Source organism: Panulirus ornatus, chromosome 8 (assembly GCF_036320965.1).
Source record: "Panulirus ornatus isolate Po-2019 chromosome 8, ASM3632096v1, whole genome shotgun sequence".
NCBI lineage: Eukaryota > Metazoa > Arthropoda > Malacostraca > Decapoda > Palinuridae > Panulirus > Panulirus ornatus.
The window spans coordinates 6,231,255-6,256,758 of record NC_092231.1 but is presented as its reverse complement, the minus strand read 5'-3'; the positions used below and the strand labels follow the sequence as shown (position 1 = coordinate 6,256,758).

The 25,504-nt window shown below is 37.1% G+C and overlaps 2 protein-coding genes across 2 annotated transcripts; one reads left to right on the top strand and one right to left on the bottom strand.

Annotated features, from left to right (window-relative positions):
* Nucleotides 1-428: 428 nt before the first annotated feature.
* Nucleotides 429-12,232, bottom strand: mRpL47 (mitochondrial ribosomal protein L47). The gene is made up of 6 exons (XM_071664028.1): nucleotides 12,082-12,232; nucleotides 11,684-11,848; nucleotides 10,987-11,083; nucleotides 8,244-8,361; nucleotides 6,318-6,468; nucleotides 429-1,228 (listed from the first exon to the last, which is right to left on the bottom strand). The coding sequence occupies exons 1-6, from the start codon at nucleotides 12,207-12,209 to the stop codon at nucleotides 1,081-1,083; spliced, it is 807 nt and encodes a 268-aa protein (XP_071520129.1). The 5' UTR covers nucleotides 12,210-12,232; the 3' UTR covers nucleotides 429-1,080.
* Nucleotides 12,233-14,449: 2,217 nt separating this feature from the next.
* Phb2 (prohibitin 2) lies at nucleotides 14,450-23,865 on the top strand. Its single transcript, XM_071664026.1, has 8 exons — nucleotides 14,450-14,668; nucleotides 17,467-17,587; nucleotides 18,021-18,162; nucleotides 19,318-19,401; nucleotides 20,600-20,725; nucleotides 21,293-21,400; nucleotides 22,453-22,530; nucleotides 23,144-23,865. The coding sequence occupies exons 1-8, from the start codon at nucleotides 14,542-14,544 to the stop codon at nucleotides 23,276-23,278; spliced, it is 921 nt and encodes a 306-aa protein (XP_071520127.1). The 5' UTR covers nucleotides 14,450-14,541; the 3' UTR covers nucleotides 23,279-23,865.
* The last annotated feature ends 1,639 nt before the right edge of the window (nucleotides 23,866-25,504 follow it).

Here is a 25,504-nt window from a genome sequence, read left to right as displayed (position 1 = left end):
TCTAGACTTAATAAATACTTCGTTTCAAGTCCATGACTTTCATTATTTGCGCCTCTGCCGCCGTAGTCAAAATGTCAAATTGAAGGTCATTCTCCCTGAATTAACTGTATGCCTTCTAACTTTTACCGAACTAATCAGTAAGTTTCTGATATCTTTCACTGTCACAAGCAGCCTTGAAAGGACCCAATTTGTCTGTTGCTGTTTGAATTCCTTTGTAACTATATCTATGATGCCTGTTCCCTGTGGGAACTCACTTAAAAGGGTAGCCAGGCAAAAGAGTCTCCATAACTGTTGAACTCCAGTGCTACTGCTTAGTCTTTTGTGCTTCACCCTTAACAGCCCATTGGCAGAAGGTAACTATACTCTATCTAAACTACATGTCTACTTGTTCAGAAATGCAAGTCTTAGGTTTAATGGACATATATGAAAGGGTTTAAAAACCTTATATTTCATCAATAATAAATATTTACAGTTTTGTTAAAAACAAGTAACATATCAATATGCAGTACTAAATTATAAAAGATCAAGAAATAAAATCACAACTAATATATTACATTTATCATGACCACAAAATAAATTCCATAACACTCATCACTGACACTGTCATAAAAATAACTCATTTTCCAGTGCAGCTCATCAAATAATATTTACTGCAATTTCCACTTCCTTATCATGTCACTATTTCATGCATTAACAGTAAAGTTGGATAAATTCTAAATATTTTATGACTAAGTCAATAAGCTGATTTCTTCAGCAAACAATGACATCAATGGGACTGCAGTACAAAAAAAGGAATCTGAACTGTTGTTTAAAAAGAATCAGCTGATTTCTTCATCAAATATTAACATCATTGGGACTGTAGCAAGAAAAAGGAATCTGAACTGTTGTTTAACAAAAAAGAATTCAAATCTATAGATATTTGCCAGTACCTTTGTAACAATATAACATTAAGAGGATTCATTTTAAATTAGCAGATTATATTCATATATGCAAATCTATGCACTATTCCAGTTACAAATCATTTAGTTGGAAAAGATATTATGTTGCTGCTCATGGGAAGATGTAAAAAAAAAAGATACATTAACCCTTATTTTGACTGTGGTTTCCACGAGCATACTTCGTTCTACGTAGAGCCTCTATGTTACATTCAGGATACTGCTCCTGAAGTGCTTCTAGGTTCATATTTGGGTAGCGTCGCATAAGCATACGAACATGATTATTGATACGTCTGAAAAAAATTAATTTCTCTGTAAGGTTATCACTAAAGCCTTACACATTACAGTGCATATAATTTTCCACATATCAATAGAATATATTTCTTTTTTGTTTCATACAATTCGCCATTTCCCGTGTTAGCGAGGTAGCGTTAAGAACAGAGAACTGAGCCTTATAGGAAATATCCTCACTTGGCCCCCTTCTCTGTTCCTTCTTTTGGAAAATTAAAAACGAGAGGGGAGGATTTCCAGTCCCCCGCACCCTCCCCTTTTAGTCGCCTTAAGGCTACAACACACAGGAAATACATGGGAAGTATACTTTCTCCCCTATCCCCAGGGATAAATAATATATATCTATTATTATTATTATTATTATTATCATTATTATTATTATTATTATTATTATTATCATTATTATTATTATTATCATTATTATTATTATTATCAATGTTATTATTATACTTGATCACCATTTCCCACGTCAGCGAGGTATCGCCAAGAAACAGACGAAGAATGGCCCATCCACATATATACACATATATACACATAAAAACACACATACATACATATACATATCAACATATATACATAAACATACACATACAAAGACATACATATATATACACATGTACATATTCATACTTGCTTGCCTTCATCCATTCCTGGCGCTACCCCGCCCCATGGGAAACCATATCACCACACCTTGCTCTAGCGAGGTAGCACCATGAAAACAGACAAAAAGGCCACATTCATTCACACTCAGTCTCAAGCTGTCATGTGTAATGCACCAAAACCAAAGCTTCCTATCCACTTCTATCCCCCACAAACCAAACAATGAGCACAGAGGTCCAACACAATTCAACTGTATTAGTCTTAAAATACACCTAAGAGTCATTGCTAAATGTGTGTCTACTGTTAATGAGAAACCCCACCACCACAGACAGACAGATAATTAAGAAAATATTCACTGTATTAATAAGAAATAAAATAGAATACTTTTATGTTGCAGGGTCACCAATGAGACAATCTGATACTCATAACCTCGAGAGAATTTAAAAGCGTTTTACACACAAAACTGAGGCATCAAAACACATGTATTATCATGAAAGATACAGAGAACTTGACCTATACAGCCTAAGAGGATGAAGAGAATGATAACTGTTATTAGTTTTATGGGGTTCCATGGTGTACTAATTAGTGTCACTGATGCTTTATCACACCAGCCCACCAGGGTTTGAATCCTGGAAGTGGCAGTTGGCCTAGCCCAGCTTTTCATCCTCTCCTTGAGGGTGGAGATAAATATATACCATGGGCACTCGCTTAGTGAAAGGGTAACATTCCTGAAAATCTGTTGTTAAGGGTGTCTATGGTTCTATGAGCCATGGACAATATTGTTACAAGTAAGGTCTTGGGATTGCTCATAAGTTTTTCGTGGTGAAACTGGCTAAGCACTCTAATCTGATATCAAGTGATGGCTTTACATACTGTATCTGTACTCTCCTGTGCACTGCCTCCTTTCTTAAAATCTGGATACATACTAAAATGGATACACTTACTTTGGAAGGATTAACAACCTGTAAGTGACCATGGGGAGAGGGGAGAAAGAATAATGCCCAGGTACTCCCTGCATTCTGTAGAGCGCAACTAAAATGGGTAGGAGCAGTTAGCTGGAACCTTTTTTTTTATTTTGCCAAAAGAATGAACACAGATGGGGGCAAAGGGAAAATTTTCCATTTAAGGCTCAGTCATCTGTTCTTAAAGTTATCTCACTAATGTGGGAAACAGCAAATATGTATGGGGGAAAAAAGCATATTAAAAGGGATACACTTGCTTTAGAAAGATTAATAGCTTGTAAGCGACTAAGGTGAGCCCAACCACTGTGTAAAAACAACAAAACCTACTTCTAGAGGGATCTATTTATTATCTATTATACTTAGTCTCTGTCCCCCGCGTCAGCGAGGTAGTGCAAGGAAACAGTCGAAAGAATGGCCCAACCCACCCACATACACATGTATATACATAAACACCCACACACGCACATATACATACCTATACATTTCAATGTATGCATTCATATACATACACAGACATATACATATATGCACATCTTCATATTCGTACTAGCTGCCTTCACCCAATCCCATCGCCACCCCACCACATACGAAATGGCACCCCCTTCCCCCTGCGCACGCACGAGGTAGCACCAAGAAAAGACAACAAAGGCCACGTTTGTTCACACTCAGTCTCTAGCTGTCATATGCAATGTACCAAAACCACAGCTCCCTTTCCACATCCAGGCCCCACAAAACTTTCCATGGTTTACTGCAGACACTTCACATGCCCTGGTTCAATCCAATGACAGCACATCAACTCTGATATACCACATCATTCCAATTCACTCTATTCCTTGCACACCTTTCACCCTCCTGTATGTTCAGGCCCCAATCGCTCAAAATCTTTTTCACTCCATCCTTCCACCTCCAATTTGGTCTCCCACTTCTCCTATTTCCCTCCACCTCTGACACATATATCCTCTGTCAATGTTTCCTCACTCATTCTCTCCATGTGACCAAACCATTTCAATGCACCCTCTTCTGCTCTCTCAACCACACTCTCTTTATTACCACACATCTCTTTTACCCTTTCATTACGTACTTGATCAAACCACCTCACACCACATATTGTCCTCAAAATTTCATTTCCAACACATCTACCCTCCTCCACACAACCCTATCTATAGCCCATGCCTCGCAACCATACAACTATTCCTTTAAACATACCCATTTTTGCCCTCCAAGATAACGTTCTCACCTTCCACACATTCTTCAACGCTCCTAGAACCTTTTTCTCCATTTCAACTTACCTCCCAATTTACTTGTCCCTCAACCCTACTGAACTTAAAAATCTTACTCTTATTCAAATTTACTCTCAGCTTTCTTCTTTCACACTTTACCAAACTCAGTCACCAACTTCTGCAGTTTCTCACCTGAATCAGCCACCAGTGCTGTATCATCAGCAAACAACAACTGACTTACTTCCCAAGCACTCTCATCCACAACAGATTGCATACTTGCCCCTCTCTCCAACTCTTGCATTCACCTCCCTAACAACCCCCATCCATAAACAAATAAACAACCATGGAGACATCACACACCCCTACCACAAACTGACATTCACTGGGAACCAATCACTTTCTTCTCTTCCTACTCGTACACAAGCCTTACATCCTTGGTAAAAACTTTTCAATGCTTCTAGCAACTTACCTCCCACACCATATACTCCTGATACCTTCCACAGAGCACCTCTATCGACTCTATCATATGTCTTCTCCAGATCCATAAATGCTACATACAAATACATTTGTTTTTCTAAGTATTTCTCACATACATTCTTCAAAGCAAACACCTGATCCACACATCCTCTACCACTTCTGAAACCACACTGCTCTTCACCAATCTGATGTTCTATACATGCCTTTACCCTCTCAATCAATACCCTCCCATATAATTTCCCAGGAATATTCAACAAATTTATACCTCTGTAATTTGAACACTCACATTTATCCCCTCTGCCTTTGTACAATGGCACTATGCATGCATTCCACCAATCCTCAGGCACTTCACTATATATATTTTGAATATCCTTACCAAGCAGTCAACAACACAGTCACCCCTTTTTTAATAAATTCCACTGCAATACCATCCAAACCCACCGCCTTGGCGGCTTTCATCTTCCACAAAGCTTTCACTACCCCTTCTCTGTTTACCAAACCATCCTTCCTGACGCTCTCACATTGCACACTACCTCGACCAAAACACCCTATATCTGCCACTCTATCATCAAAAACATTCAACAACCTTTAAAATAATCACTCCATCTCCTTCTCCCTTCACCACTACTTGTCATCACTTTCCCATTAGCCCCCTTCACTGATGTTCCCATTTGTTCTCTTGTCTTATGCACTTTATTTACCTCCTTCCAAAACATCTTTTTATTCTCCCTACAATTTAATGATACTCTCTCACCCCAACTCTCATTTGCCCTCTTTTTCACCTCTTGCACCTTACCTTTGACCTCATGCCTCTTTCGATTATACATCTCCCAGTCATTCACACTACTTCCCTGCAAAAAACGTCCAAGAGCCTCTCTCTTCTCTTTCACAAACAATCTTACTTCATCCCACCACTCACTACCCTTTCTAATCTGCCCACCTCCCACCTTTCTCATGCCACTTCTAGTGGGTTACCGATCAAAATTCATTTCACAAATAGTTGGTTGTGGGATACAAATCTTAAATTTTTTGTTCTGGTGTTGTTATACATGATGACTGAAAGAATCTTAAAATATCCTTTTCATGTAGGAGTGAAATATTATTGTAACTGTTAAATCTTTATCTTAAGAAAATCCCATAAGCATACCTTGAGAGACTTCTAGACAAAAGTTTATTTAAGAGAGAAAATAATGGCCCTGATTTAATTACTGTATAGGCTATCCTTACTTGGCTAGTGATAACAATAGGACAATTAGTTTGAAAGACATGCACAGAATAGAGTGAATTGAAGCAAAGTGGTATATAAGGGCAACATACTGTCAATTTACTGAACCAGGGGAGATGAAGCAGCTGATGGAAACCACAGAAAGGACTGTGGGCCTAGTTGGATTGTGGATCAGGGGCTGCGGCTTTGGTGCATTAAATATGACAGCTAAAGAATGGATGTGAGCAAATGAGACCTTTTCTTAGCTTCTAGTGCGACCTGGCTGACGCGGAAACTGTGAACGAGTAATAGAGATTTCTGGGAGCTTTCATCACTTCACATTAAGCCTTATTTCCAGCAAATATTCTTTCCCTGTGTTCATAAACCTTACTTATACCTTAACAATGAACAAAGAAGACACAACTATAGGACCATGGACAAAGACGACATAACTATAGGACCTAATCAGCTCTGGTGCTTTCCCAGGCTTGCATCAATGAATATCACCTACTTCATTCCACTACTCATGATAATCTAAGGTCTACACTATAATTTTCAAACTAATGTCTTGTTCATGATAATCTAAAGTCTACACTATAATTTTCAAACTAATGTCTTAAGATCCCACCTGTAGTATTTTCTCTTTTCCAAAAACTTCTGTTCCTTTAAATGCCTCTGGAACTTTCCAACTGCCATCCCACGATGAATTGCTTCCTTTGATTGACGGTGCATCCAGACAGGAATGAAGTGTTCAGTGAACCTCTTATACTTACGAGAGCCTGTGTGAAATACAACAAATACAACATTCTATTATTAAAAACACAGTTTATGACATTACCTAAAACTCCATGTGCATACTGGCTGATGAAAGGTACAGACAAATATATCTAATGCATTTCTTTGCATTATATACAACAGACAGTAAGTGGATGTGTGCAAATAAGGCTGGGGTTTGTCTCTTCTTGAAACAACTTCGGTAAGATGGGAAAAGCATTTGCGGTAAGAAAAATTGAGTGGATAAAAGCAGAACATGCTAGTGAACGATAACACCAAAATGCTACTATCAGATTCAGTATATTTTAAAATATTGCACCGTCCAAAAAAAATTAAAAGCAAGTTTCATGAAACACTTGTGTCATCTGTGGCGCAGCAGAGTTATTGGGAGTATTTTCAGAATGAATGTAAATATTTTTGGAAAATATCCAATGCGTCTGTCTGAAGTTCTATGACTATAGGTAAAATCTTCATGATCTTATGTTTAAGTTCCTGATTAAGCCTTTATACAAGTGGCCCAACTCTCTCAGGCAAAACCAAACTGAAGTTAAGTGTATTAACCTATTCAATTCTATACAACGCATAAACATTTTTGTCAAACTTTTCAAGTTAAGACAAAGGCTAATTTGATGGATAAAGTGCAACTTACAGTGATAGATAACACACAGACAATGAAGACAACAATTGGTTTCACTTGAATTACTCAGCAAACAAAGTGTAAAAGAAAAAAGCGCTTGTGTAAGTGTTATATTCCAAACTTCACTTTAACGTGGTCGCCATGGATTTTGGATGAGTATGAGTAATTTCACAGGCTGTATGTGCATAATACATGCCACTTCAATTGGGATTGGAGTTAATGATGAGAGACAGTCAGACAGATATACATATTTTCTTAGAATTGGAATATTATCTCATAGCTGATTCCTTCATAATGGTGCTAATAACTCTTGAAAATGCTCTAGATTTGGCTCCTCATGGTGTAGCTATTTATGACTGAGATGTAATCAAAATAATCTTGACACTGATTTACACAGCTCACCCTGTCAATGCTAGCTCAGCAGCTTGTATGTTCATCAGTTTTTACTGGCCTTGGACATTATTCAAAGTTAAGAGATTCAAGAGAACTTTTATGATGAGACAAGCTGCACACACTCTTCAAAACTCCATTCCCCTTTACATGGGAGGGTTAAGTGCACACAACCTCTTAGGTCACTCATACACACCCTCAACCAAAGTTTAATGCATTACGGTGAAACAGGAACTTCCAAGATAAGAACTGTACAGGATTTCTTGCATTTTCACTCCATATAAAATGCTGACTCATCACATGACACCAAAATTTCCATTCACACCGTATTTACACACAAAATAGTTCCACTGCACCCAATCTCAAATACTTCCTCTGGCACCTTCAGGAGTAATACCTCAAGCACCTATCAATTCTCTCACTTCATATAGAATGTTATAGGCACATCCTCGTGCAATAAATATACAACATTACACTGAAAACTGTTGTGGATGTCTATATAATGTCAAAACTTAACCAATTATCTATATCAATTGGCTAGATGACTAACCAGATTCAAATTAAATCTGACATATTTAGCTGTATTGAAAACTTAAAAAAGGTAGATTACATAGATCAAAAAAACTACTGACCATGTCAGTTCATGACACACAGGAGAATAGGACAAAAGGGAAAAAGGCAAGGGAGCAGATCCAAGTGAATCAGCACTTCCCTATGCTTTAAACTGTGGAAAAATAACAAGTTTCTCCTTACCAAGAGCATCTCTAACCATACCACCAGGTCTACCTCCTGCCTCTCCAGTCTCCAGCATCCAATATGCACGATTTCTTTCTTGCACCACTGTCTCTATATTTTTCATACTTTCCTCAACCTGAATGAAATAAGTATACATACCGTAAATCATAAAAAGACACATCAAGATACCAAAAAGATGAAAGCATGTTGGAGAGCATACATTACAACACTAACAACAATAAATAGGAATCCAGAGGTGTTCTGAACACATGAATGATTAATGCATCCTGTCCCCAATGACTCAGGCTTCCTCTGTTCAGGAGCTTGCTGATAATGTTTTCAGGAAAAAATTAAAAGAGAACAGAAAATTCTAAATACAAACTTTGATAATTCTTATACTAACTGTTTTCCTTCTACTGAATGCACAAGTATCAAAGTTTTCAAAATTCATAAAATGTTGCTAACAAATCAAAGTAAAATGTCATAATGACCAATCCAATACAAAATAACACTTACTTCTTTTAATGAGTTTCATTTGGATAATCATTCAAATCCATCAGAAACTCCCATAATATCTGCTACCCCACTTATTTTACTAAAAGTAATGATACAGCGCTGGTGGCTGATTCATGTGAGAAACTGCAGAAGCTGGTGACTGAGTTTGGTAAAGTGTGTGAAAGAAGAAAGTTAAGAGTAAATGTGAATAAGAGCAAGGTTATTAGGTACAGTAGGGTTGAGGGTCAAGTCAATTGGGAGGTAAGTTTGAATGGAGCAAAACTGGAGGAAGTAAAGTGTTTTAGATATCTGGGAGTGGATCTGGCAGCGGATGGAACCATGGAAGCGGAAGTGGATCATAGGGTGGGGGAGGGGGTGAAAATCCTGGGAGCCTTGAAGAATGTGTGGAAGTCGAGAACATTATCTCGGAAAGCAAAAATGGGTATGTTTGAAGGAATAGTGGTTCCAACGATGTTGTATGGTTGCGAGGCATGGGCTATGGATGGAGTTGTGCGCAGGAGGATGGATGTGCTGGAAATGAGATGTTTGAGGACAATGTGTGGTGTGAGGTGGTTTGATCGAGTAAGTAACGTAAGGGTAAGAGAGATGTGTGGAAATAAAAAGAGCGTGGTTGAGAGAGCAGGAGGGTGTTTTGAAATGGTTTGGGCACATGGAGAGAATGAGTGAGGAAAGATTGACCAAGAGGATATATGTGTCGGAGGTGGAGGGAACGAGGAGAAGTGGGAGACCAAACTGGAGGTGGACAGATGGAGTGAAAAAGATTTTGTGTGATCGGGGCCTGAACATGCAGGAGGGTGAAAGGAGGGCAAGGAATAGAGTGAATTGGATCGATGTGGTATACCGGGGTTGACGTGCTGTCAGTGGATTGAATCAGGGCATGTGAAGCGTCTGGGGTAAACCATGGAAAGCTGTGTAGGTATGTATATTTGCATGTGTGGACGTATGTATATACATGTGTATGGGGGTGGGTTGGGCCATTTCTTTTGTCTGTTTCCTTGCGCTACCTCGCGAACGCGGGAGACAGCAGCAAAAAAAAAAAATAAATAAATAAAAATATCTGTTTGTCGAATATGAATGTATGATACAAGTCAGTCCTATGAATCACACATCATTTATATACTTACTACTATGACTAAATCCAAAGGTATCAATACAATACTGCAATATGCATCACAAATATTTATAATTAATACTACTGCACCACCAAATATACTTTATGCTGTAAAATAGAATGTACAATATTATGTTTACCTTTTCAGTAAATAATAAAAATATTTTTTCCTTTCAAAGCACCTGGATACAACTTGCAATGCATTCAAATCTCCAATAAAAGTTTTCTTTAGAAACTAAGGTAATTTTAAATTTTGCTATGAAATGTAACTAACTCTGGATACAGAGTAGTTTTGCTTTGGAACAGTATTAAAGGTATTTAGATAATACAAAAAAGTAGCAGATCATGATTAAGTGCATTATACTGTATTCTACAATAACAAATAAGGCAATAGTGGCATGGGTTAGGAATATCAAGGAAAATGAAGAATCAAGCAATGTAAGAGAAACACTTATAAAAGCACGACAGAACCTATGAAAACCTTACGTAACCTTCCAAGCAGACGACATTTATCTAAACTTTCCATATTCTAGTTAAAATATACCAGACACACCCATGAATGAGCATGGCATCAACTGCTGACACATGTCAACAAACAGATTAGACAGATCAAAAACCTGCTCATGCCATTACCCAAAGGCCCCACAAGCTACCACTCCACACTCTACCCAGTATCTCCAATTCTTCTCCACTACAACCTTTCCTGATCATTACTCCTATATGCATTATACTCATCAAAACTTTTAATTCTCTTCCATACACACAGATATCATATAGCAGTGACCCACCTTTCTTAAAAATAAGAACCTTGCTCATATCTGTATTTCCCATCAACACACTGTCCCTGCATACACCATTATAAAACATTAAATAACCATGATATTACAAAGCTCTGGCTTCCATTGGTAATGTTTTTCAAACATTCACTGATGTTGCCATTTACTCGCAATTCTTTCATTCTAAAAGCTAAACTTTTAAAGTAATACTGTAAGCCTTGAATATGCAAAATATTTGGATAAAATTAGATATAATTATGACTACTGCTTTTCTAGTGATGTCAAATGTCATTAGTGGTCATTCTTTCTTAATTCTAAAAGTTTAGAGAATCAGACCCAGGGTCCTTCCCCCACATACCTTATCAATTCTTTCTGGGTTGGGAAACAGTCTGCATTCTTCCTTACAAGCATGTTCCATTGTCAGCAACATATTTTTCTCCTTCAGAAGCACATACCTGGCAATGCAGAAATAATTCTAGCTATAAAACCCATAATTTCTACTTACCAACATACTATAGGTAAAAAAAATCCTGCTTGTATATTGAGATTATTTTCTTAAAAGAAAGTAAATTTGCTTTACATATCTTCATTTTTAAGAAAGTGTTCTCTAATCCCTCCTCTCTTTGTTGGTATCCTCTAAATCCAGGTCATCTGCATCCCAGACCCAACCAATAACTACCTGATTGAAGAGCTGCCCCTCTTTTTTTAAAACTCTAACCACCCCATCCAAAAACAAGTTAGAGAGCCATGGTGACACCAAACACCCCTGATCTAGACCAACCTTCAATTGGACTGAACCAGGGTAAGTGAATTGTCTGGGGTAAACAATGGAGTAAAAATTAATCTGAGAAATTTTAGTAAAATGTATTATGCATATATTGTCAGTATTTGTAAATAAACACTAGGAATCCTTAACATCTACTGTGACCTTTTTCCGCACGTGCTGAAAATGCAGTAGACACTATGACAGCTGAACATTGTCTAGTGCAATCAAAATGTGGATAATTAATTCTACATACTTCCAAAATTGTACTAAACTATAAATGCAAATTCACCACAACTTATGAAGATCGTCATTGCTCTTGATCCTTATCTCATCCACCTTCCATGCACGGCCAACCTTCACCACCTGCTCTCCCCAGTTCTTCTCATCATCAAAGAATTCAGATAAGCCCCTACGGCTGCCAGAGGTATGAAGAGAGGCTGAGCTTAAGAGAGTCCTAAATAAAAAAAAGAGGAAAATAAGGTGATTACAAAGTACTTGTATGTTATTTCTGAGGTGCCCTTAAGCTCTAATTTAACTTTCATTCATTAAATCAACTTGTAATTTTACTGTGTACTTAAGTCATGTACAATTAACCATTTTAACTTGGGCAAGGAAATGATCACAGGTTCCCTTACATCAATTTGCCAAAGTCTTTGGAAGGTGAACCTCATTCGTTTCCTTTCTCACCTGAAATAGTTGTTTGTCGTCACTCCTCGCAGTGCCGGCGAGATTGTGTGACCACTGGTGATAGTGAGGCGATTAAACTTAGAAAGAACATTGACTAATGTAGAAGCTCTCCTAACCCCTGCCATCATAATAACAAGCTAAACACCAAGGTGCAGCAGAATAATAGCGATCAATCAGTGTAGCGAATATACATGATGCTAGCAAACGTATAGCGAACACAGTACTACTCGCTCCAAGTGATTATGAGAGACTATTAAGCTTAATTGTTTTTCAACTGTAATGGTCAATACATCCTAAAGAAAGATATTTATCTTAAACTAATTGCAGAACACCTCAGTGGACAATCGACCACGACCACATAGCTAGCAAACGTGTAGTACACATAACAGTGTTCCCTCTAAACGATTAAGGGAGGTTATTAGTTTTTTTTTCACCTTAGTAATCCCTACACCCTAAACCTAATTATCAATAACTCCATTGGTTAGAAAATGAACAGTTGAAGAACACTACCAGCGGACAACTTGAAAGGAACACATTGCCAGGAAACACAGCTCTGTACCCTCCATGAGACTAAGGAGGCTAATTGGCCATCACTTTTTATTCTCTCTCTCTCTCTCTCTCTCTCTCTCTCTCTCTCTCTCTCTCTCTCTCTCTCTCTCTCTCTCTCTCTCTCTCTCTCTCTCTCTCTCAAGCACTGACCCTGGGATCTCAGGTCAGTTCTTCCTAACGCCGGGAGAGAGACCAGTGATGTTCATCAGGGCCTCTTCCTCTTTTTATACTTTTTGACTTTAATCTTACATCAATAAAGAAATCCTAAATAAAAACAGCAACGACTAACACCTACTTATTCCATGTTGAATGTGTTTAATGGGGTTGGGGAGATAAGTAAAGTGAGTCATAAAAAGTGGTATCGTGAAGAGAGAAGAGGTGGTGAAAGCCTTTCGTAAGATGAAATGTGGCAAGGCGGCTGGATGTATGGTAGTCTAGTTGAATTTTTCAAGAGGGGGTGAGTGTGGGATGGATTGGTTAGTTGGAATTTTCACTATGTAAAGTTCACTGAACATGAATTTGTTAAAGGTGTACTAAAGATGAGTTAATCAAGGGTCCAATAAAGATGAATTTGTCCAGCGTGTAGTTAAAATGAGTTCGTTCAGAGTATAGTGAAGAGGAGTTTGTCAAGAATATGGTCAAAATGTATGATTAAGGTGCAAAGAATATAGTGGCGATTCGTTTGTCAAAGGTGTTGTAAAAATGCGCTTGTGAACAATATGGTAAATATCAACTCGAGGGAGCAGTGAAGATGTGGTTCTCGAGGAGTGTAGAGGGGAAGATGAGTGTGTTGAAGGTGATGTAAGCATGATCCATTTTGCAAAGTACCGTCACCTTTCGAGCCCCATCACATTTCGAACCTTTGGCCCTCTTTTCTTCTTCCCTAAGGCAAGCCAATCGATATACAGTTGTGGATGCATTGGATTTGGTCCATGGAGGGTTGGTAAGTTCCCAGAAATTCAAGACTTTATCTCAGTTACCGATTCTCTCATTCGAAGTTGTTGCTAACTGCCATCTCATTCTGAATCCACCGTTCTCACACCCCAGGCAAGCACCCACCTCTGGGGCAGTTCACAACGCCCTCCTTATTAGAGGAGTTTTGGTGTAAGTTATATATATATATAAAAAAAAAAAAGATGCTTCATTGCAAGAGAACAACGTTTCTCGAGTTTCGTCCTCTATGGATGCCATTCCTTAATACCATTCAACCAGTGTTGATAAGAACTTATCAGGCTCATGGCATTTTTCATAAACTTTCGAGGTTATCATCTTACACTTAAGTCACGAGTTGAGAACTAATCAGTCCATTTGTATTATTTGGACTAGCAAGCGCCAGATCCTTAGTCATGGTATTATATATTTCCTTGAAACAGAGACTGAAGTGAATTATGCTGCTAATATGTTTAAACAATGTCTAGACATTTTCTCATCAGTTCATGTCAAATGGAGATACGTTGACGCAAATCCATACTATGAATATTAATTTTCTTAATATCCTGGGTTAAGAGGGAATGACATCTTTCCTGTGCTTTCATTACGATAAGATCATTATTCACATTTATAGAGGATATATGAAGAATGGTAATCTACATTCTGGTGATGATTATTGATAATGACAATCAACCACTCCAGACAGCCGGGACAAAGTTCTCTGCAGTGTATCAAAGACTATCGTTCATCAACTTCATGAGAAAACAAAATATTAAAAGACAAACCACAGTCTAATTCAGCCTCAAAGCCTCTTGCAATATTCAAAATTCCGTGTAACTATCAAATATACAATATATATCGCCCAAAAACATTCACAAAATGATGAAATAGAACCATCGCCGGCTGGAGCTGACGCCTGCGCAGTGGCCATATTTACATGTGTGTCTTGAGGTCTTACATCAGGCAGCTGTACTGTAACCAATGGCGGATAAACTGAATGATCTTGCTGGGCGTCTTGGGAAGGGTCCCCGTGGCCTAGGGACGGGACTGAAGCTGTTGGCTGCTGCTGGAGCCGCGGCATATGGCCTGTCACAGTCCATGTACACAGGTTAGTGTGGGGCCCAGTCAGGCTGACTGGCTGGGTGTCGTCTGCAACTCTGGCTCTCCGGCTCGATTGTTTCATAAATGTGTATCACATGATAGGCTGTTGAGGGTTTCTGTAGCCATGCAGGATAATGTATGGTTTCTCATTAGGGTTTTTAAAAGCACAGGAGTCTTATGCTTCATTTTAATGCACGTAAATATTAGGTATGGGGTATTGGCTCAGACTTATGAGAACATGTTCAATTAATCAAAGGGTATTAGTTCTTAGGAAACCGTCTTCCTCCTGTTTTAATAGAATCTCAAAATGTGAGGATCATGTACGATCGAGTGACTATTTTTTTTATGTCAAAAAATGTCATTTGACAAACTGAGGTAGTGGGGCAAACGACTTGCAATATAAACAGTCAAACAACCTTAAATTGTGTATTGTAGGTCCTTAAATGTTGCTAAAGTACGAATAGTGACGAGTCATTTTGTAAAGTTGTGGATTAGCACTGTCATGAATCTAAATGTAAAATGTTGTTTAATATTGTAGTTTATATTGTGTTGTTTCAGATCTTGGTATATTCTGTTCTTTAAGCCCATGTTTTCCAGAATTAAATCACTCTGTATCCGAAGCTTGTTTGAAGATATGTCTAACCTTGTGATTTATCTTAGAAATAATCCATGGAAATGGAAAAAATGAATATTGATTTTCAAGGGTGCTCATGAGATTTATTGACATTTACGACTTCTACGATAGTAAATCATTGATAACTTGTAATTGGCTTCCAATTCCTACTGTATGCTTAGGAACTAGCAGAGCTGAGTTTATGGGAAGTTTTGTAATGTTTTTATGCTTCATTCATTCGTTTGACAGAAGTACACACTGTTTTTTTCCAACCTATCCTAGATTTCAAACTTAACTGCACAAATGTCATTAGATTCCATGTGAACATTGTGCTGCTGGTTCCCCAGCCTACAGAAATCGGTGGACGGTTTAACTCCATGTTCTTCAGACACTCGCCTGTAAATGATAGTTTAGAGGGATATGATGATCATGGAAAGTGCAAGTGAAACCCCCCTTTTATAAGTCAGCAGAACCTTCGAAATCACTTCCATTGGCAGCCTAATTTTATAATGCATATGATGTTATTTAAAAAGAAAATTTTTGTCTTGATCTTGCACACACATTCCTTAGCTAGGATTTTGGCGGTGTGTGTGGAGTGTGTGTGTAGTGTGTGTTTGCTTCTTCACATGCCCATCTCATTGAGTGTCTCTACTGTTGTTAAACGTTCTCCATCACATGGCAGGATAAGGAAGACAAATGTCGTTTGGTAATTTCATCTATAACATTGAGAGCTTAAGTAAATATGAGTCGCAAGGCAAAGTTAGATTAGGTTTATTTGGTTGTGTGTTTCATATACCTGTACATCAGTTAACCACACATTTTCCTCTAATCTTAGTCTTCCTTGCTATCACTAGTTTATTGTCGCAGGGTAAGTAATTACTCAAGTCATCTTCATAGGTCTGTCACTTTTGCCAAGTGTTAATAATCCAGAAACGTTTTTTCATATTTTAAAGATTATTTCTTTGGTACTCTTATGTGATATGATATTTATTAGTATCAATCATAAAGACAAGAAAATCGTATGAAGGACAACTCTCTAGTTAGTGTAAGTAAACTAGAGAATGGGAGATGACACAATAAAGTATTTGAAATGTCTCCACATTCCTCTGTCGTGTAGATCTTAGAGTTGATGACCATGTGTCAGTACAGTTAGGCCCTCATGGGTTTCAATCTTAGGCTTGACATTGGCCAACACCCACTCAGGTGTTCATTCTTTCCTTAGGCCTAAGCTGGTCAGTAAATGAGGATATATACTTCTAGAGACAGGGCAACGTGAGTGTAAAACTCTCCCTGTAACACAAATATAATCACATATACAGTGGTAATCACAAGGGTAATTCTCTTCATAGTGGGTATGCCCAAGCTGAAGGAAATTGTTGGGCAGAGGCAAGGAAATATGTTATGAACCCCCCAAAAAACAACTGAACCACACATAACAGCAAATAGATTAAAAGATGAAGAGTCTCCTTACTGAGGAGAGTACTTTTTACAGAATCAGTATCACAGTTCAGGCAGCAAATCTTAGGTCATGAGCACCAAGTAAAGCATCTTTAACAAGGCATTAAAAGAAGTCAGCAATATTATTATCTCAGTTTCCAAATAGGAATATTTCTAAAAGTTTCCTATCAGTGTGCTTCTCTTTTAGATACCTGCATCTGAAGTGTTTCACTACTATTTTCATGTCATTCATCATATTCTTTGTATAGGACCTGAAATTGTGATTTTTTTCATCTTTTGAATGAATGTTGATTTGAGTCATTTACGAAATATTTGAGTCCTTTTAGAGCACAACTAGTTTTAACAATATCATGAATTAGCTGGCTGATTTGAGTTGAATGTCATTATTATTATTATTATTATTATTATTATTATTATTTTATCCCTGGGGATAGGGGAGAAAGAATACTTCCCACGTATTCCCTGCGTGTCGTAGAAGGCGACTAAAAGGGGAGGGAGCGGGGGGCTGGAAATCCTTCCCTCTCATTTTTTTTAATTTTCCAAAAGAGGGAACAGAGAATTGGGCCAGGTGAGGGTATTCCCTCAAAGGCCGAGGCCTCTGTTCTTAACGCTACCTCGCTAATGCGGGAAATGGCGAATAGTTTGAAAGAAAGAAAAGATTATTATTATTATTATTATTATTACTACTGTTATTATTATTTGTAATTGGAAGATTCTTGTTCTCATTTTTACAGTTGAAGGTGGTCAGCGTGCCATCATCTTTAGCCGTATTGGTGGAATACAGCAAGATATTTACACTGAAGGATTACACTTTCGTATACCTTGGTTCCAGTACCCAGTCATCTATGATATTAGGTATAGTGATTGTTAATCGCATTGGTAGTTTTTATCCATCTTTAGGTACTTATGTGGATGTTCTGGTCCTGATGTTATGTAGGTGAAGATTGGAAACAACAGTGTACCACTTTTCCTGTAGATCTTCAAGTTTCTATTAACAGTGTTCCTGGATAACCAACTAGACCCGTAACTGGCACTGATTTTAACTTTTTTTAACACTGAAGGAATGCCAAGGGCCATTCTTTTTTGTCTAAAACTTTGAAAGGAGTGCGCACAGATGTTGAAGAAGCTAAAAGAAAATGCTTAATAACTCGGCTGATCCAGTATTTGTGGGTATTACTGGGAATACTTTTTATAAACATGAAATGAAATGGATAGATATAGATCTATCCATTTCAAAAAAGATACATAATTAACTCTGTTTTTGATGTAGTATTTAATTATGTTGCAGGGCCCGGCCAAGAAAGATCACCTCACCCACAGGTAGCAAAGACCTACAGATGGTTAATATTTCCTTAAGAGTGTTGTCAAGACCTGTGAGTTCAGCCATTCCAAATATCCATCAGAATCTGGGTTTGGACTTTGATGAGAAGGTAATATTTATTTATATATCATTTTGCTTTTCCTTTGCATTATGATGAAAAATCCATTTAATGTTGGCATGAGACTATTCTCTGTATTAGTCCTGACATGGAGGAAGTAAGATGTTTCTGGACATCACTTCACCATTTAGAAGTCGGGATAGTAGTACTATCCTAGACCATTTCTGTCAACAACCCTTTGCTTCTTCATACATTGTCTTTATTGCATAATCTGCTTTGGTGGACTGTAGTCTGGTTGCTAGTTTTTGGAAGACTATTCTAGTTTTAGCTTACAGAGTTATCTTTGCTGGTCATTCATCCTGTCAGGTAATAATACTGGATTAAAGGTGCCAGTCATTTGTGTTATACAGTATGTACTGTAATATAAGAATTAAATTTATGTTTTTTAATGCATATTGTGTTCACCTGCCTCTACTTTTGGCTCACATACGAGTTCCAAGATAAATGTTTGACATTAAAACTTAGCACAGATGAATGCATATACTATCAGTTGTTGGTGTTGACTTGTTCGGAACAAGTATGTGAGAAAGGTGAGCAGAATACAGTTCTCTTGAGTCACAAAAGTTACTGTTATATAAAGAAGCTACTTGAGGTTTTCTTCTGAAATAATGTATGAAGTATTTAGTGAATGAGCAATTATTTTGTGGCACATTTGAATATGGAAATGTATTGTGGAGTTGCTTTATGGAAGAGCTATAGATGAAATGAAAGATTTTGATGGGACAGTAAGGAATGTGGACAGGTGGTAAGAGAGGAGGGAGTTTCCCTGTGAAGGTTGCTCTATATCATGGATTCATGTTTGTCACCATGGCTGTTTTAATTTTTTGTGGGAGGTAATGCAGTGCACTGATAGTGGAGGAGCTTGGGAGGTAATCGGTTGCTGTATGCAGATGACATATCTGTGTTAGCAGACTCCAGTTAGAAATTTCAGAAGCTGTTGACATAGTTTGGGAATGTGTGTGAAAAGAATAAGGTGATTTAAAGAAGAGTAAGGTGATGAGGTGAGATGATGTGTGTATGGGGGGATAAACAGGACAAATTGGGGTTTGAGTTTATGTTAGGAGGACCTAGAGGAATTGGAGTGCTGTAAGTCCATGCGAAATACATGGGTATTATTCAGAAAGAATTAAAGATTTGCTTTTTCAGGTTCTTCCGTCCATTTGCAATGAAGTGCTTAAGTCAGTTGTGGCTAAATTTAATGCTGCCCAATTGATCACCATGAGACAGCAGGTGAGTAATTACATTGGTTATGTATAGAGAACTGCTTGTTGAATTCTGATCCCTCTTTAGCCTTATTGTCGCAAATTTATGAATGTGAAACCTTATTTTAATTGGATCTAGATAGATAAAGAAGAGCAGTAGAGGTGGATAACAGGCTTAGTTTGGTTAAGAGGTAGAAGAACAGATAGATTAAAGAATAAACATACACAAAAGATATCTGATGCAAAGAAAACATTAGAAATTTGCCTAAATGGAAACTTTTTAAGATGGTACACCCTTGAAGGACACTTGGCACATGAAACCATGTTTGCTAAGATGATTAGTAGTGTACAGAATGTTCTAAGGGAAGAGAGATTGGAAAAAGAGAGACAAATGCAATACATGAATGACTAATGGCTAGAGATGTTTTGGATGGGGATACTGTGTGAATGGCAAACTTTCTTAAAAAGATTAACTTCATGATTACTTTCTCAAAATGCATTTTATCTCAAGTTGGGATGCGTTAAGCAGTTGGGAATATTAATGATTTGATTTTTTGGATCTCAGTCCTCTGTGTGCTTTAACTTTTCATATTTACTGGACCAAGAGGCTTTTTGTGCTTTAGCTTTTAAACAGTCTGAATACTGTGATTGTAAAGTCTTATATAGAGTTATGTCATCCATGTTTTAATGATGGTTTAGCAGAAATGGCAGAAAGTAAAAGGAGTGGTTTTCAGTTGAGGATTAATTGAAGGTATTGGAAGACATAATTATTGTGTGTTTGTGATATGTCTCTGAAGAGGAAGTTGTCACCATACATACCGATTGCAATGGAATTGACAGTGTGGAAAATGATAAATCTTGATGTGAATTATAACGAGCAAACAGTGCATTTAAGAAGGAAAGCGTGATGTAAAGATTTCTGACGTTTGCTGTTGAATGCATGCTAGGGGTTATTAGTTCATGCAGTCATCTTTGTTGTTGATGGTGCACTTAATTTTAGAAAATGTTATCTGCCATTTGTAGGTTACTAAGTACTTTTATGCCTTATCTTGGCTTGCAATAATATTTCCAGAATAAGTATAGACATGCAAAACCATGTCAAAGGCACTTGTAGCCAGGTAGACTTTATCATCAATAATCTTATTTGATTAATTCATCAGTAATTTAACTCACTTTTAGCTTACAACATTCAGTCTGCATACTTATAGCATGAGTTTTACTTGTAGGTTTCTCTGATGATTCGTCGTGACCTGACTCAGCGAGCAGAAGACTTCAACATTATTCTTGATGATGTATCCATCACAGAGCTCAGTTTTGGAAGGGAGTACAACTCAGCTGTGGAGGCCAAACAGGTAAGATGTTGCAGGTTTCAGTGACTCGTTAGGTATGATTGATTATACATATATATTGTGAAATATTAAGCTAACATGGGAAATAACAAATATGTATGAAAAAATGTATATTTGAATATTGTTATCCTGTTTTAATTGAAGATTATTTAGTCTAAGACCTTGATATTAGATGCTTATTTGTTGACTTCATTAGATTTGAAATTCAATATCTGATAATTTGTTTGTTGCTTTATGGCATTTCCTTCATCTCGAAGTTAGTGCCAGGAACAGATGAAGTTGTCACAGGAAGTACAGATATGTAGTGTTATCGGAGGTAAAGAGGCAGATAGAAAACTTCAAAGTATGAGTTGCAGTAAGAGACTGAAATTGGAAATAATATCCTTGACTATGGAATTTTCAAAAGTGTGGCAATCCATGTTGCAGTCTGAATGTAGCCAAGAGAAGCCATCCCGTGATAGGAAATCTTTTTACTCTAGTGCTTTATCAAGGACATAGGTTTGAATATCAGAATCTCTTCAGTATTACTGCTGAAGTTGTCTTAATAGTTGTGCATTTTCATTACCTCAGGTAGCACAACAAGAGGCCCAACGAGCTTCCTTTGTTGTGGAGCGTGCCAGGCAGGAGAGACAACAGAAGATTGTGCAAGCTGAGGGTGAAGCAGAAGCTGCCAAATTGATATCCTTTTTACACAGTTTCCAGTTTTCATCGTTTGTGTCACTAACATGATGTCTTTCTTTACATGTGTCTTATATACACTCATTTCTCTTATTTAATATGTAAGCTTCATTTTCAGTTTTATAGGAACACATGATGCCATATCACTATATATCTTTCATACTATTCACCATTTCCCGCCTCAGCGAGGTAGCGTTAAGAACAGAGGACTGGGCCTCTGAGGGAATATCCTCACCCGGCCCCTTTCTCTGTTCCTTCCTTTGGAAAAAAAAAAATGAGAGGGGGAAGATTTCCAGCCCCCCGCTCCCTTCCCTTTTAGTTGCCTTCTACGACACGCAGGGAATATGTGGGAAGTATTCTTTCTCCCCTATCCCCAGGGATAATCACTATATATATTTAGAATAATTTGGATGAGATTTACTGTGAAGGTATCTTAATATCGTATACATTTGAAAACTCCAAATGCATTTAACATGGGTGTTCTGCTCTCAGTTTTATAAGGTTCAGTTAAGAAATTCTATAGACAATGAAGATTTTGAGTGCCATTCACATATATATTGGTAAAGTACTGCTGTCCTAAATAGGAGTGTTAAAATGATGCCCAGAATCATTTTGCACCAACCAACATGATTGCTGGTCATGCATTGATTCATTTAACCACACTACCAGTCTAGACAAATTTTCCATACACACACACACACATTACAAACCTAAACTTCTCTTTATTCATTCTTTTATTCTTTTCCATTTTAACTTTTGTGCCCCATATTTTTTCTTTCCTTTTCCATATTCAGTGCTTAGCAAAATGATGACATTTGTCTAGGATTAAGGCTTGTGACTTCTCCCAAAATATGGGAGTGAGAAAGGGAGTCTTGACCAATCAGATGGTGAGATGAAATACGTTTGGTCATGAATTTTGGCATTTCATGTATTCTAGTTCTCTCTTCTCTTGTCATGTCTTGGTAAATTTTATAGTCATGAGAAAGCTTCCATTCATAACCACATGAATGTTTAGATGATTTGATATTTTGTTTTCCTTAACTTCTGTGCACTTAGGAACTGCTATAAGTTTGAATCCTGGATATCTGAAACTTCGCAAGATCAAGGCTGCTGTTAATATTGGCAAGACGGTAAGTCTGAATACATAAGTATGTAGTGTTTGCTGCACTACATGAAATAATACTGTACTTCTGATTAGTGGGAATTTAAAATTGTAAAACCTCACCAGTTTAGCCCTTGCCGCTTAAGTTTAAGGCTTTCTTGAACTTTTTTGGCATGAAATTATCATATTTATGGAGGGCAGGTCACTCAGAAAAGTGATTACTTTATGCGTTTTGTGATTGATCAGGTTTTCATGTCAGTAGTTACCTTGGACCGTTATGAGCTTGTAGAATGTGTAATATAACGTAATTTCCCTTGGACTTTTTGACATTAATTATGTTTTTTAGAGTAATTAGAAACAAGCGAGAGCTTGAAAGCTCCTTATAGTACTGCTTAAAGAGGAAATACAAGAACTTTAATGTTAAGGAGAAATTTGTCATCCTCGTACATATGGATTTGGCTGCCTTAACGTATATTTTTCAGTATACTTAAGTTTTTCAAGAGAAGCCTCTTGACAGTTTTATGTTCATGCTAATTCAGCAGCCCTAACCATCCTATTATATTTAACTGGTGAGGGCTCATTTTACTTCATATAATGTATCATCATTGTTATAACTTTTGCCTTTTATTTTGCTTTCATAGGTTTCCCAGGCCCAGAACCGTGTGTATCTAGGAGCGGATACCTTGATGCTCAATATCAATGACAAGGATTATGATGGTAATGCCACACGAGTTGCTGTTGTTCCCAAGGAAGAAAAAAAAGAAGAGAGTGAATAGGCCTTGTTAGCAAGATATCATGTGCACGGTAAACAAATAAAAGGTGCCTCCAACTTTGATGACTAATAACTTCAGCTTTGAGGTGTAAAGTTTAAATCAAATTTTGTCAAAGGGATGATTCATATGAGCAAAATTTTAGTATAAACTGGCCTTCAGTATCTATTGAATTGCCTTTTTTTCTCTCTTTTACTCTTGATTTTATGATAGATGTTCATATGAAAATTGGAGTAATATACAAATTTGACAAAGTTTTCAAGACAAATTCATTTTGACTTGTCAGATTTTTTTTATACATATTCTAGTACTAAGTTTATGGAATTATTTTGTATGGTTTGTATATGTTAGTAAAGTGCAACTGTGCATACTGGTAAAAGATCAGTGTAAAAAGAGAGATGTACAGAGGATATGTTAACTTTAGTTTGTTAATGAAATTGTAAATATTTAGCTACTGAGTATTCATATCCATCTTTTACAAATAAATGGAGATTTGGTAACAATGCCAATGTTATTACTTTAACCATGTTTGTTGTGTATTTGGAATGTACTCAGGGAAAATACACTTATTTCTCGCATTTGAGTAGGTGTTACACAGTAGTTTGAATTTGCCCTATCCTGATTTCAGAAAACAGTTTACAAAAGCTTACCTACAAGTAGACCATGAGATTTTAAAGTACATTGTTACTGGAATATGGTGTAGTCACAGTCTATTAGGGGTAAGTTATCTGCGAATCACAGAGTAAATCTAAAAATTATAGGAAAAAAGGAAAGAAATCCTACTGACATTTACATTCACCGCTTATGGAAATAAAGATCTGTGTTGCCCAGGCTTACTTCTTGATGGCAGTACCTTTAGGTTTTGCTATGTGGCAGACTCTTCATTTGTCTCTGATTGAATCAGCCTGTGTGGCTGGATGGGCAGTAATTTATACCCTTAGCAGATTTTGTTTAGGTTCGGAAAGATAAGTCTGTGATAAGAGAAAATTTTCAGCCTGACAGTGAGCACAGGGTACTTTTTCCTGGATTTGTATGATTGCTTAGGTTGTGTATATAATGAAAAAGGGAATTACATATTTGGGATTCTGGTATGTTGACTGGTATAATAGATTATAGATAAGAGAGACCTTGTAATAAGGAAAAGGATCCTTTGAACTTTAAAACTGTCAAAAATATGAACAATATACAGAAGGTTTGAAGATCTATTTTTCCTAATTAAGGTCTGGGTCTATCCCATGACTGACAAACACTGGTAAGTTTGGGGGTTATGGAGTGATGCATCATGCTTAATATTTGGGATATTGCTCAACATAACTTTCATTCAAGTTATGTTAAATACTTTAAGTTTAAGGGATATGAGATTACAGGGTCCAAATGAAGATACCTTCAGTCCTTGAATAAAGGAATTTCAGTCATCCAGTCAGTTTTATCCCTCGTATATGTTAGCATTGGAAGAGAGGAAAATAGAATTAGTTTCATGATTAAAGCCAAATATTACCTTATGAAAAAGAACAGGTATTCTTTCATTTTCAAGCTTTTGTATAAGATGTAATTTACTAGTGTATTTGTCTTTAAAGTTTCCTCTGATTTAGAATTAATGTTGGATTTTTATCTCGGTGATAAATATTATAGTTTTGCTGTCCAGGCTGCTAGATCAAGGCAAATTTTACACCAAATGTAGAATTTTCATACAAAAGTAATATTGCTATGATCGATAAGACGTTTTACAGCAATCATAGAAATGATGCCATTACATTTTTTCAATAGAAATAATACTCCATTATGAGTGATCAGGGCCTATACATGCTGGAGGGTGAAAGGCATGCACAAGATAGAGTGAATTGGAACGATGTGGTATACTGAGGTCAATGTGTTGTCAGTGGACTGAACTAGAGCATGTGAAGTGTATAGGGTAAACCAAAGAAAGTTCTTTAGGGCCTGTTTGTGGATTGGGAGCCGTGGTTTTGGTGCATTACACATGACAACTAAAGAGTGGATATGAACATTTGTGGCCTTGCTTCGTTTATTCATGGCACTACCTCGCTGATGCAGGAAACAGCAATCAAAAATCAAAAAGGAAAAGGAATAATACAAATGAAATTAAAGGTAAACTCCGATAGTGCAAATGTCAGTGATGCTTCTATATAACATTACTTTTGGTGGTATGGTCAGTTAACATGTACTTGCCAATTTTTTTTTTTTTTGTGTTGAAGGTCTCAGGCTTGAAAAGTA

What these genes read in the sequence shown, in the direction of transcription:
- mRpL47 (XM_071664028.1), bottom strand. Translation starts at nt 12,209, where the DNA reads ATGATGGCAGGGGTTAGGAGAGCTTCTACATTAGTCAATGTTCTTTCT. An exon ending in TATGGTTAGAGATGCTCTTG is followed by an intron (nt 6,469 to 8,243) that starts GTAAGGAGAAAC and finishes TATTTCACACAG; the next exon opens with GCTCTCGTAAGTATAAGAGG. An exon ending in GAAAAGAGAAAATACTACAG is followed by an intron (nt 1,229 to 6,317) that starts GTGGGATCTTAA and finishes AATTTTTTTCAG; the next exon opens with ACGTATCAATAATCATGTTC.
- Phb2 (XM_071664026.1), top strand. Translation starts at nt 14,542, where the DNA reads ATGGCGGATAAACTGAATGATCTTGCTGGGCGTCTTGGGAAGGGTCCC. An exon ending in TGATCACCATGAGACAGCAG is followed by an intron (nt 19,402 to 20,599) that starts GTGAGTAATTAC and finishes TTTTACTTGTAG; the next exon opens with GTTTCTCTGATGATTCGTCG. An exon ending in CAGCTGTGGAGGCCAAACAG is followed by an intron (nt 20,726 to 21,292) that starts GTAAGATGTTGC and finishes TCATTACCTCAG; the next exon opens with GTAGCACAACAAGAGGCCCA.